General features: G+C 39.8%; 1 protein-coding gene across 5 annotated transcripts in view; it reads left to right on the forward strand.

Annotated features, from left to right (window-relative positions):
- CFAP46 (cilia and flagella associated protein 46) overlaps positions 1 to 13,480 on the forward strand; it is a 218,620-nt gene that overhangs the window by 59,031 nt on the left and 146,109 nt on the right. For all 5 annotated transcript variants that reach the window (XM_061635622.1, XM_061635618.1, XM_061635619.1 and 2 more), the window contains 4 exons: positions 467 to 590; positions 1,659 to 1,786; positions 9,122 to 9,267; positions 9,949 to 10,088. In XM_061635622.1, the coding sequence (XP_061491606.1) occupies positions 467 to 590; positions 1,659 to 1,786; positions 9,122 to 9,267; positions 9,949 to 10,088 (538 nt within the window). The remainder of the gene's footprint in view (positions 1 to 466; positions 591 to 1,658; positions 1,787 to 9,121; positions 9,268 to 9,948; positions 10,089 to 13,480) is intronic.

Below are 13,480 nucleotides of genomic sequence, written 5' to 3' on the forward strand. Positions count from 1 at the left end.
GAAATTAAAGTGTCTTGCTTCTGTCAATATTACGTCCTTTCTCTGTCATTTTTTTTGGGGGGGGGGCTTGTATATAATTTCCCTCCCCCATTTTCTTAACTGTCTGTCTTTCATTAGCATAAAAGCCAAGGTTTGTTGGATTTAATACACTGCAATATCAGTTTCTATGGAAAACCAGTGTTAATGGTATATTATCATACATTATACAGGCTGGGTTTTGTTATAAAATGTTTTCCCTCCAGGTTTATATTTTCTAGAATCAACAGTATAATGTTAGAATACTTGAAGTTACTTTATATCTTTGATAGGAATCTATCTTTAATCCATTTAGGCCCTGTCTGAACTGATGTGCTGCTGTTGAATCAGTTGTTCATTCAATGGCTAAATAATCCAAGAAATCTGCTTGTGAAATTACTGTGGTAATAACATAACTTTAGTGCAAAATTGTTTACATTTTTCTTCTTAGTTGCTTCAAGTAAAAGGAAGGGTCCAATTGGCTATCTCTGTGCAAAGGCAGAACACCACACCAGAAATGTGGAGAAAGCAGATGGACATTTGAAGAGAATAGGACGTGAAAATGAAAAAGAGAGGTAATTATTGTAGACCAGCATTGAAAGTCAGGATCATTCAGACCATGGTATTCCCAATCTCTGTGTATGGATGTGAAAGTTGGACAGTGAAAAAAGCGGATAAGAGAAAATTCAACTCATTTGAAATGTGGTGTTGGAGGAGAGCCTTGTGCATACCATGGACTGCGAAAAAGACAAACAATTGGGTGTTAGAACAATTAAACCAGAACTGTCACTAGAAGCTAAAATGATGAAATTGAGGTTATCATACTTTGGACACATAATGAGAAGACATGATTCACTAGTAAAGACAATAATGCTGGGAAAAACAGAAGGGAGTCGAAAAAGAGGAAGACCAAATAAGAGATGGATTGATTCCATAAAGGGAGCCACAGACCTGAACTTACAAGCTCTGAACAGAGTGGTTCATGACAGATGCTCTTGGAGGTCACTGATTCATAGGATTGCCATAAGTCGTAATTGACTTGAAGGCACATAACAACAGCATTGAAAAAAAAATTGCTTCTTACAGGGATGATTAATTAAAAATGGTAGGATGATGTAGCTATGAAACATCTTGAAACTATTATCTGAGAAACACTAATTCCTTGGATCAAGACTCAGAAGAATACTTAAGTTTAAGTTCATTCTCACTATTTATATCATGATCTTTCCCCCTCTGTTTCCTTAATTTTCTGAATGCCTACCATCCCTTGCATGCAGGCCTCAGGCTTCTGCTCTTTATCCCACCACCACCATCCCCAGCCCTCTATCACTACAGAGAGAATGAGTGACCAAACAAAATGTTCCTACATTTATTTGTTTGAATGATCAAAACTTGAGGTCTGCATTTCACAAAACGCTTGCATTTTGATACAGACAGAATTTCCTAATTTGATCATTCACATGCTTAATTCGGCCATTGAAATCAATAGTGCTTAGCTTTGGCTGGATTGTGTAAAATGTCAAGTGGGAGGGGCAAAACTCTAAATCTGTTTTAGGACTAAGGTGCCACATCCTTTAAAATGATATCTTTTTGTTCTTTTTTAAAAAAATACGTGATTGAAATTTTGTTTGGAATTTTTGCAGAATCAGACTTTGGTCAGAAATAGCAAAAACAGCACGGAAACAAAGTGTGTGGGATGTGTGTCGGGCTGCATGTCGATTCTGCCTCTTGTATGATGACAGTCAAACAAAAGTGTCAAAACGCAAGAAGTGTAAGTCATCATATTCTGTGTAATGTTATTTTAGCAGGCATCATCAAGGAATAGCAAAGCATTTTTAAAATATTGAAGAGCAGAGACTTATTGCTGAGACTGTGTTCAAATCCTCAAATCAGTGTTGTGTGGCATTTGAGCAAGTCAGTATCTACAATGTAACAATAAGCCAGAGAGAGCAACAAGGATCAGTGTGCTGGTGTACACTGCCTGATTAGTTCTCCTTTGCTCCTTCCCTAGTGTGAAATGCCGCCCTGGGCTCCTACTGGGAGGAAGGGCAGGATATAAATCTAATAAATAAATAAATAGCATGAGTAGTATTATAAAAACCAGGAAGCCTTGACCTCCCACTATGTCCAAACCAGGAATCATAGTTTCTTATGCCCTAACAAGCCACAGTTGCTAGATAATGTGAAAGCATGATTGGCTTACTGATAGAGATGGAAGAATCTGTCAGTTTCAGTTCTCTCCATTTCTCATTTTCCAATCTTATTCAGTTCTCCACATTTCTGCAGGAAGTTGCAATTTAAAAAAAGAAATCCTAATGAAAATTCTTCAGGATTTTAGTGCAAATTTCAACTAATAAACACATTTGTATGCTGTTTTGACTAATGTACACATTTTGGCAAGCAATTTCTCCTAATATAATGCATTTTTGTATATAAAATATATATTTATTGTTATGTATACTTTCCCACAATTTATGCATTTTTGTGAAGATTGGTTGTAGAACTGCATTGAAAAATTCGGATAAGTGTGAATTTTGAAGGATGGCTGTGTTTCAGTTCTCATTGTTTCAGAATGTGCAAATTTGATATATTTGGCTTGAAATGCGAATGAAATCGAATTTATCCCACATCACTATTGCTGATCATGACTTGCTAGGAAGCAACAAACAATGATCCTCAGTTTGAACGTCATTGGAACTCAGGTTTTCCTGGTTTGTTTTATCCCTCTCACGCTGGGGGAGTGTGAAGAGGGGCAATCAAACAGCATGTATACTCCTGATAAACCACAGTAACCCAGAAAGTGGCTTATGAGTGAAAACCTAGCCACTGTATGTCAGCCTACTATTATAGAGTTGTTGTCAGGAGAAATGAAATAAAAAATATAACATGTACCGAAAAGTGCTGTATCAGTACCATAATAATGTCCCTAATTGAAGTGCATATTTAAATTTGTGCTAATTTAAATGCAAAAGAACATTGTATAGAGTTTACATTAATAGGCTTGCTGTTTTGGCACTATAGTTCTGTCAATAGTTTCCCTCATGAACCAGTATATGAAAACGAGCATCAAACATTCTGAAGCAGAGATTTCCAATGAAACATCTACTTTGGAATAATTCTGTGATGTATTGGTCTCATTTTTACTGTTGGGAATCACCTTAAGGAATACTTTATTCTTTTTCTTTTTTTTCCAACCTGTGTTTTTCCCCAGGTAGCATGCCTTCAGGTGGGTTGTAGCACCTCCTGGTGTCCAGAGGCAGGAATGCACAGGAGCCAAGACTTCAGCTGCTCCTGGTCTTCACCCCAGTCCATTCCTGCCTTTTCCAAGGCCGATCTTCTTTAGCCTTAGCTCCTTACCTGCATAATGTGAGTGTGTTGCTTGTTGTTTCTGTCTGCCCTTTCTTCTCTATGTCCCTTTGTGTCGCTCCTGGTTTATGTGTCACTCTTTGTTTTTGTTGTTAAAAAAAAGTGTGTCACTCTTTGTTTCTGTTGTTGCTAAAAAAAACTGGTCAGAACTCCTTTTGTCCTGCTCTGTGCCTGTCCCCGCTGTAGAGATGCACTCTTCTTCTCTGCCCCCACTGGTTGGCTTCCACCCACCCGAGGCCTGTGGCTGTGGTCTCCTCTGTTCTTCCCCGCTGCTCGGTCCCACCTGCCCGAGTTATTTGGCTGTGGTGCCAGGCTCTGTCCTCTGCCTGGGACCTTGTGCGTTCATAGCTCTAGCCCCGTCCTTTGGCGGAGGAGTCCACCAGTGGCCTCTACAAGCGGCCTTAAAGACCTCTCCTTCTACCCAGAGCTGGCACCTCTGGCTCTGTGCCCACTTTTGGCAGCGGGTCCTGCTAGCAGTTGTTAAGGCCTGTCCTCCCATCCAGAGCTTGCACCTGCAGCTCTGTGCCATTGCAATCTCTCTCTCTCTCTCTCTCTCTCTGTGTGTGTGTATGTGTGTGTGTGTGTGTGTGTGTAACCTGGGGCACCCAAAGTTATTGGACAAGGGGAGGAAGTAATCATTTTTTGCTTCAGTGGCTCCTTTATTATTTGAGGCCTACTGCACCCCTCCACTGTGTGCATGTCTCTTCTGATCTCTACTAATCTACAACACCCCTCTACCATGTGCATGTTTTCAGTTTTTGATACTGCAACCCTCTACTGGGTGCGTGCCTATCATGGCTAAGCCTAGCTACAACTGTGACTACTGTTTCACAGTGCAGTGATGCGCAGCAGCAAGGAGCTTCGCAGTTATTGATTTCTCTACCTTTATCTGGTTCCAAGGCACCTAATTATTCAACCTCCAAATGTATCAAGAAGTCTCTTCTTTCTGCAGAACAAAAGGCAGCTAGGCGGGCTCACTGCGTTAGCACCCCTACTCCCTGGGCATGCTGTAGGGAGGAGATCAACAAAAGCTGGTGGCTCTTCTCCACTCACCTGCTGTTTCTTCAGATAAAGAATTTGAAGGCTTTTCAGTCCAGCCATCACTGACTCCTGTGGTGGCTCCTATGATTCCTCACCGTCACTTAGCTACTACTGTGCAACTCCATGCCCAGTTTTCTGCTTTGCCTGAGCTGTCTGGTCCAACTTCTGCTACTTCTGTGCAGCTCCCTGTCTGGTCTCCAGCTATGCTCAAGCAGACTGGACTGTCCTCAGCTTCAGTCCAGTTGGGTCCATCCTCTGTATCAGTGGAGCCTCCATCTTCTTCAGATCCACCCCAGCCACTGTCATCCTTTGATCCACAGTCAGCCTATGCTGCCTTGCAGGGTCTTCTTTTGACTCCAGACTTTCTTTCTCAATTTAGGAATGCTGTGCTGGGTTCAATTTCTTCGGAACTTTGGAGGCCTTCCCTCATTGCAACACAGCTGACTCATCCTACTTTTATTTCTTGGATGGAGGAGCAACAGGAGTCCTCCCCTAATCCTTACTATGTTTCCAGTGGAAGGACTCCACTTTCTTTGGAGGCTGGATCAGATCTGCTTGATCCTTTCATTACTCCTGAAGGCAATGAAACTGAGTGGAGTGGGGATTTGGAGGAAGAAGAGGATTCATCTCACTGTCTCTTTCAGTCTTTGGACTTTTTTGTTTTATTTTAAAAGTCCATAGACACCCTGGGTCTGAAAAAGCCTTCATTTGAGCCTTTCTGGCTCTGATTAAAAGAACCAAGGTTTTAAAGGCAGCCAAATCTTTGGTTCTTTTCTTTCCAATTCTGATCCCCTTGACAAGATGGCAAAGGATGAATGGGCTCATCCTCTTCATGTGCACCGAGTGACAGCTTTCGCAAAAAAAGTATTATTCATTAGACCCTGAGTTCATCAATCTGCTGAAGCTCCTGCAGTGGATGGGCCTATTTTGGGTCAGATCCGAAGATGTGGCTAAAACCTAACACCTTGTGCTGGCAGGCTTCTGCCATCTCTTCTATTTAGTCAGGTAGACCAGAACAAGCCTCACTTAGTGCCCATCCTTTGGTCAAGCTGTTTCTGAAAGGGGTGTCCCTTCTCTTACCCCCATTCATTTGTCAGTTCCCTTCATGGAGTCTTCAGAAGGTCTTGCAGTCCTTACATCATCCACCATTTGAGCCTCTCAGGACTGTTTCTCTATGCATATTCTTGTTTAAGGTGCTTTTTCTTGTGGCTATCACCTCAGCCTGGAGGATGTTGGAATTGGGAGCCTTGTCCATCATCTGTCACTTGTCATAAGGACTCTGTTGTGTTACATACCAACCCATCATTTCAGTCTAAGGTGGCTACTACCTTTCATTGCAGTCAAGACATCATCTTACCCTTCTTTTGCCCCAACCAAGTTTATCCCCTCAAGAAAGCCTGGCATTCACTCAATGTTAGCAGGGCTCTCAAGGTATATCTTGCTAGGACCTGGGACATTCAATTGACTGAGTTGTCGTTTGTTTCTTTTCACCCAAACACATTGGGGAAGAAGATTTCAAGTTCTACTATGCCTTATTGGCTAATCCTACATAATTCTAACTTATGATTCCCTTAGGATCCTGGTGCCTCATAACATCACAGCCCACTATTGCTGTCTTTACAACTAATGCTCCTGTTGTGGACATCTGCAGGGCCATTGTATGGTCCATATCCAACTCACTATGAAATAGATCACCATGCCTCTGCGGATGCTTCTTTGGGGAGGTGTGTTTTACAGCAGGTAGTGTCTCTTATTTAGGCAGCCTGAGTGCACCCCCTTACTGGGATTGTTTTAGTACATCCTGCCTGATGACATGCTACCAGGGGAAAATGGACTTTTGGTCTCACCTGAAAGGTGGTTTCCCCAAGAATCTTGTCATCAGGACCCTCCCTATTGACGGGAAGTTTTTTCATTGTCCTTACTTCAAGTGCTTCCAGTTCTAGTTTAATTTTTCAAAACACACTTGATATGTTTGCCATGCTTCTGCTAAGGCTGTTTTTTCTTGTACTTGAGATCTAGATAGGATTGTGCAATTTTTGCTGCTCCTTCTTTCCTATTTTCTGATTCATGTGTCATGGCCCCGTCGGTGGACTCATCAGACGAGAATGACTCAGGAGTAACAGCAGCAGACCCAGAAGGAGAAACGGAGGAAACTCCTGAGAACCTAGCTCCTTCTCCCCCTCAGCTGCAGAGAACCCCAGACACAGCTGATACCCTTCAGCCAGATACAGACAGTGAACAGGATACTCCCCCCTCACCTGCAGAACATAGACAACAGAAGGTCAGGCAGAAGAGGGGCAGGCCTGTCCACTTAAGGTCAAAACGCTGATGGCTCATACTTGCTGACAAACCTGCTCCTTAAAAGATAAACCTTGGCTTCAGCTTGTTGCTGACTACAACGTCAGGCGTGGCTTCGTGTGTTTCCAGATTCCCTGAATCTTATCTTGGACTGACCCCTTGGCAATTGAACCCAGACCTCTACTGACCTCACTTCTGGACTTCTGGCTTGGCATGTAAGCTTGGAAAGGGCCTTGCCCTTATCACGCTTCATCCTTGTTAGCCTGGCAGATTTATGACCAAGCTGCCAGCTAAGGACTTTCCCGCCCTGGTAAATACCCAGGAATTTCCAGCCCCACCTGCACTGCTGTCTCAGTGCAGAGCTGACATCATGAATGCTGAGCATGGATCCTGGGTCAGTCTCATCTGGAATGGATTAGGAGCAGCTGAAGTCTTGACTCCTGTGCATTCCTGCCTTTGGATACCAGGCAACACTACAATCCACCTGATGGCATGATACCCAGAAAAACCACCTTTCAGGTAAGACCAATGATCCTTTCTCTCCCCCTGTCTTTCCTCCTCTTTTATTTATGTGTGCATATTTGTATATAAAATTGATTTTTAAAAAATATTCCATGATTGCATAATATATTATGCTAATTTTAAACATGAGTGACAGACCCATGTAAAAAAGAAGAAAAGGAACAACTGTATTTACTCATTATCTGATATCACTTAAAGGAAAGCAATTTATTTAACAAGGTTTTTCTATAGGAAACAAGGAAAATAAGATTATAAAATGGCTTTTAAACATGTACACTCTCTGATACAACATTATATAGTTCATGGTACTTCTAATATAGTCCTTCCAAAAGCACAGCTAATCTGCACAAATTACTGTATTATCTGCTGTTGCCCTCTGAAAATATAATAATAATGATTCTCAGTCATAATAATTAGAAAGTTATAAGAGCATTTGTTCATGTGCACAGTTTTATTTCTTGCCAAATTAGAATTTATGTGTATTTGAAAGAGAACGTTAAAGATAAAAGTTATTGTTCCATTAGTGTACAGGGTGAAACTGTGAGGTTGTTACAAAGGTTACTATGATATAGGAGGAGGAAATAGTATGAGTAGTGCTGTATGTGGGGCTCCCTGTGAAGATGGTTCAGACACTTCCATTTGGAGCAAAATGCTGCTACCTAATTTGTAATGGGTGTAAGTAGGCACATTCATGTGACAGCTATATTGGCCAGTGTGTTTCTCAGCCCAGTTTGAACTACTGGCTTTAACCTATAAAATCCTAAATGGCATTGGACTAGGATATCTTATGAGGCACCTTCTCTACCCCATATCTTTAGAACTCTCTTGTGAGATCTGCTCATTTGGCTCCTATTCCCGTCTATGTTTGTGATTAAAGCAAATGATTATGATAACCTACCCTGACTTTTCGGATAGGAGAGAAAGCCAAGTAAATTAGTATGTGCTGTTTAGGGTTGCAGTCTCTAGACTACTGTTATTCTTTGGGGGCTTTTGTTGCCAAAAAAGCAAGGTATTCCTTCCCCTGCTTCAGCTGTTCATGTAGATCATGGGTGACTAACTTTTTTTGGGCCAAGGGCTGCATTCACCCTTGGCCAATCCTCCACAGTGGACATGGCTCAAAATGGGTGTGGCTGCTCCACACTCTCTCACATGTACAACATACACACAAAGGCACATAGTCCTTCTTCCTCATCTGATCCATGCAGATCAGCTGGAGAGGGAGGGTTATCACCCCTTCTCTGCTCATCAAATGATTAATCTCATGATCAGGGAGGTCATTAATTTATTTTGCTGCTGCTGCAAAATTAATGCCAGAACAAATTGCTTAGGGGTGGGCTAATCATGTTCCTGGAAGGGGTGGCAGGTTAGACATCTCTGATACAGGTATTTAGATATAGACACCGTTATTCAATTGGTAAATAAACATATTTTGTGCTAGACTCTGCCTGTGGACATTTTGAAACACATTGGATTCCAGCCCTAGACTAACCAAATGTTGCTTCATTTTCCCTCCCAAGCAAAAAAAGAACCTTCTGCCTCCACCTGCTGACATGCTCTGGGCTCTGCCCCCTGAGCCAGTGGGCTCTGCTCCTAGGCCTCACTCAAGTACCAGCGTTTGTTGTTTCAAGACATAGCAATCTAATGTAATTTGTGTCTGTACTTAAATATTACTCTATGAGCTGCAGAATGAGATTCTGGATTGCTTTATGTTGATGTTTGAATTCTGTAACATAAGGATAATGTATGACTGCCTGGTATTTCTAACAACCAAGTACTCAAAAGAAATTTGGATTTCAGGGTAATTTCTTCTTTTATTAAAAGAAGAACAACAACTTTGTAGCTGGAGAAGTTGTTAAAATAATGCACTTTTTCCTCTTAGTATTCAGGAAAAAAACTAGTATGATTTTGGCAGATGATGAACAAGAAGCAAATGTGCAAAGAGAATCACCTTCGCCTACTAAATTATTCACTTTAGAAAGAGATTTACTCAGAACTTTAGCGGAAGTAAGATTCATTAATGCAGAGGTTAGTACATTGTACAGGTGTCAAAATAATTTTCTATCTCTTTCTGTCTTTGGTTTTGTACATGCAATGCTAATGAGGTAGTGATATCCACTTATGCAAGCTTTCTACAGATGGCTGCTTATTTATGAGAGAAGGGATCATAAAAACATTGGCTAATGCAACTGCTTATGCTGTTCATCTCTTATATGTCCAGTTCTGAAATACACTAACTATGTAAATTTGGTTTCTTGCACTTAAGCCATCACAGAGCATCTTCTCATCATTACCCCTGCCTTCTATGGAAACATGCAGTGTCACAATATGCATATTAGTATGTTTAATGCAGGCTCAGAGATATTAACCATTTGTAGTGGGAATACTGGCTTCTCCACTTATTTTATCAGTCTTTCGTTTCTGATGAGTAATGCTGTCTTAAATTATTCCTTGTCAATTTTATGTACTACTTCCAAGCAGTATTAGTAGTATTATCATTGATTTTACTGTGGATATTAAGTGCCTATGCCTGTATATCAATGGATATTCTTTAAAAGTACAGGATTAAAATGATGTTACAAATATTTCATATTCTATTCTATTTTTAGTGAGTTAATTAAAGGTTACTTTGGAAGATTTTTGATTTTGATGCAGTATATACTATCAATGCACTGTCTGCTGTTTTTCCTCTTGTGTGTCTGTTTTTAGGCTACTGTTCATTTATTAAGAATGGAAGGTGTCCAGCTCAATGATCATGCTGTCATTCCTGTAGATACAAGTCTGCACTCTGCTGGACATGCTATGCACAAAGCACAAACCGAGCATGAATCAGAATGGAAGACATACAGGTAGTTTGATTTTGTGAATGAATACCAGCTTTTATCATGATTTCAGTGCAATTAGCTCTTAAAGTGTAGGGTGATTAGATATGTAAACTAATTATTGTAATATTTAAATGAATTTTAAGTGTTCATCTTTTAAATTTTGGTATTGTAGACTGAAATCTAAAATGCAAAATATGAATATTGATCAGTGTTTTGGTCTGTAATGAAATGAAAGTGTAGTCATACCCCCCACCCCTTCATTTTTCACAGTAAGTAATATTGACAGGAACACATATTTCTTTTGAGAGTAATATATCTCTGAGCCTTTTGGTGAAGAGATGTTTTGGGCTCACATTGCACCCTAATTTGTCCAGTGAAATTTAATTTTCAACTAGATTTATCATAATTATAAGTACAGCTTGCATTCTGCAAATTCCATCTTGTCCAGTTTGAGGTTAGCTTAAATATGGGAGGCAAGAACTCCTAAAGCTCAATACTCTGTACAGTCTGTGCCTTGGCTTCCCTGTGTGTTTTAGTGCTTGCTGCTGTGATGATTTCCAATGATACGTCTGAAGCTATAATAGAGCGTGCAAGGGAATGTACCATTTTTTATAATTATGTGAGTCAGAACAACTGTGAATCAGAAAAATGTATTTCTAATTATACCTTTCTGTCTGTTATGGAAGTACCTTAATGTAGTTGGTACTCTGTCAGTCACTAAGGCTGTATAGAACTGAACTGTAAACATCGCCAGTAAACATGCATAGAAGTGGCCTGTAAATGAGCCAGTTAGTCCTAACCTTCTTCATATGTGTATAGATGATGTGAGGTATTCAGTGGAATGTGAAAGATGGATTAAATGCTGACAATTAGATATTTCTTTTTTACTAATTCTTATTTTTGTTTTGGAGAGGTAGGTAGGTTAGGAAGCTTGTATTCATATATTTAAAGGAGGATAAACCCAGAAAATATGTGAGTGCTGGTGGTTTGGAAGCTGGATTAGATTTAGGCGTCACTTCAAGTAATTAGTGAATTCTTTACTCAGCACTAGGGATACTGGGAAATTTTGCAATAACTGAACATGAATGTGAGCTGTGCAACTGGTTCACTTGGTAGACGAATGAGCAAATGAGCTATGCAACAGTTTGCACATTTGTCTACCAAGCAAGCCAGTTGGTTTCTATGTGAGTGGTAACAATCTTTATCAATACTGATTTATAAATAAGTAAATAAATAATTCCAGTGAAATTAACAACACTGTTTTTTAATCCAGGACATATTTAACAATGATTTCTTGTACTAATGTTACTCTGTTCATTGTCATTATTTTGGAGTTACTATCAGATCAGATGGGGCGAAGTGTGTATTCCATTGAACACTATTTTATTGAGGTTATTATTGTAGGCATTAACATTTGTTGTTATGTACTATTACTAATACTAGGCACAGCAGGCAGTACTACTGAATTTCAAAAGAGGAAAAAATATTTAAAAAGATTGTTGCTGCAAGAGTCTGTCTTTTGGAGATACATTCTCAGCTTAGACACAGATGTGATTTTAACTGATTTGACCTCAGAAATAGATTAGGTATCTATTTCCTCAGTAGAGATCAAGTAGGGGCAATCAAACAAAAGTCCAAGAAATGTCTTGATTCCACTAAGCCATTTGCTCAGCATCCATTTATACTAAAATGTCTAATAAATTAACACTCAGTCTTCATGCTCACCTAACTGACACTTAGTCCCTCTGGGCAGTTTTATCTCCCTCTTCATGGCTTCACCCTTTCAGGCATTCCTATACACACTCACCCACTTTAAAGACCTCACCACCTTCAAGAGAATTGAAAACAATAGTGTTATTTTCACAAATCACCATACCGGGCTGAGATCATACAAATTTAACGAAATGCAAATCACAAAGGACCAAGTTTGAATAATGATAATGCGACTGAAAGATAAACAGGTGCAAAACAATGAACTATATCCCTGCTGAGCTCAGAAGATGGAGGAAAATGTTTCTTTTTATACATAGGCTCCTTTTTGCACTTCCAGTCAGGTCAGCCACATATTCCTCCTTGTATCATGAAGGCTTGTGGACTTTATTGTCTGCTTAAGTCAAAACTGATTTGTATTATTTTCATTTTTCCAGTCCTGTCATAATTTAATACATATGAATCTGGATTATGTGAAGTATTCAGGAACCTTGTCTAACCTCACAAATCCAAATTTGATCTTGAATATATGTTACATGTGAATCTAACATATGTCGGATTCTTCACACAATTCTGTTTCTAGGGATAGAGGAGGAATGCGATTCAGTTTGCATTTAAAGGCAAGCCTACCTAATATGATTTGAAATAATACATAAACTGAGCACTACCATCCTTCAAAATTCACACTTCTTTGAATATTGCAATGCAGTTCTTCAGCGAAGTAATATATATAAAAACACATGTACTAGGGTAAAGTGTGCATAAAGATGCATATGGTCATGAAAATAACATACAAAATGCATTATAAGAAAAATGTGTTAGGCAAATTGCATAGAAAATGTCTATATTAGGAGAAAATCATACTAAAATACTGATGAGGATATTTTCAAAACATTTTCACAAACTGATGTGGAAATGTGAAGAACTAAACTGAAGATTAGAAACCCAAACTGACAGATTTGTCCATCCCTATCTGTTACACATCAGTCTTGCTGCAAAATTTATATGAGGCCGCTAGGTAAGATCATTCAAAAATTTGGAATTCATTACCATCAGTATGTGGACGACACACAGCTTTATTGTTCTTTTCCATCAAATGACAAAGAGGCCATCCTTCCCCTTAACCAATGTCTCACAGCAGTGCAGAATTGGATGACCAGAAACAAACTGAAGTTAAATCCAGAAAAGACAGAGGTCATCCTTATTGGAAAAAGTTCTCTCCAAGAAACCGAATTCTTACCATCACTGGATGGAATTCTACTTCCTCTGAAGACTTAAGTCCGTAGCTTGGGCATAATTCTGGATTCAAACTTGACCTTAGAAGCTCAAGTTGCGGCTGTCTCCAGAGCTGCATTTGCCAAATTAAAGCTGGTCCGTCAACTTCAACCGTTTTTAAGAATGGCTGAACTAAGAAAAGTAACCCAAGCCCTGGTAACTTCGCAGCTAGATTATTGTAACTCTTTGTATGTTGGACTCCCAGCTAGATCGCTCTGACCGCTCAAGTTGGTACAAAGAGCAGCGGCAAGGATGATTACAAGAACTGGCCCTCGGGCCCATACCACGCCTCTCCTATATCATCTACATTGGCTTCCCATAGAATTTCGACACCAGTTTAAGTTACTGGTCTTAACTTTCAAAGCTCTACATGGATTAGCACCGACATATTTGGCGAATCGTCTCTCTAAATTTAAATCCCATCGGCCCAT

This window comes from Rhineura floridana, chromosome 7 (genome assembly GCF_030035675.1).
Source record: "Rhineura floridana isolate rRhiFlo1 chromosome 7, rRhiFlo1.hap2, whole genome shotgun sequence".
NCBI classification, from domain to species: Eukaryota; Metazoa; Chordata; class Lepidosauria; order Squamata; family Rhineuridae; genus Rhineura; species Rhineura floridana.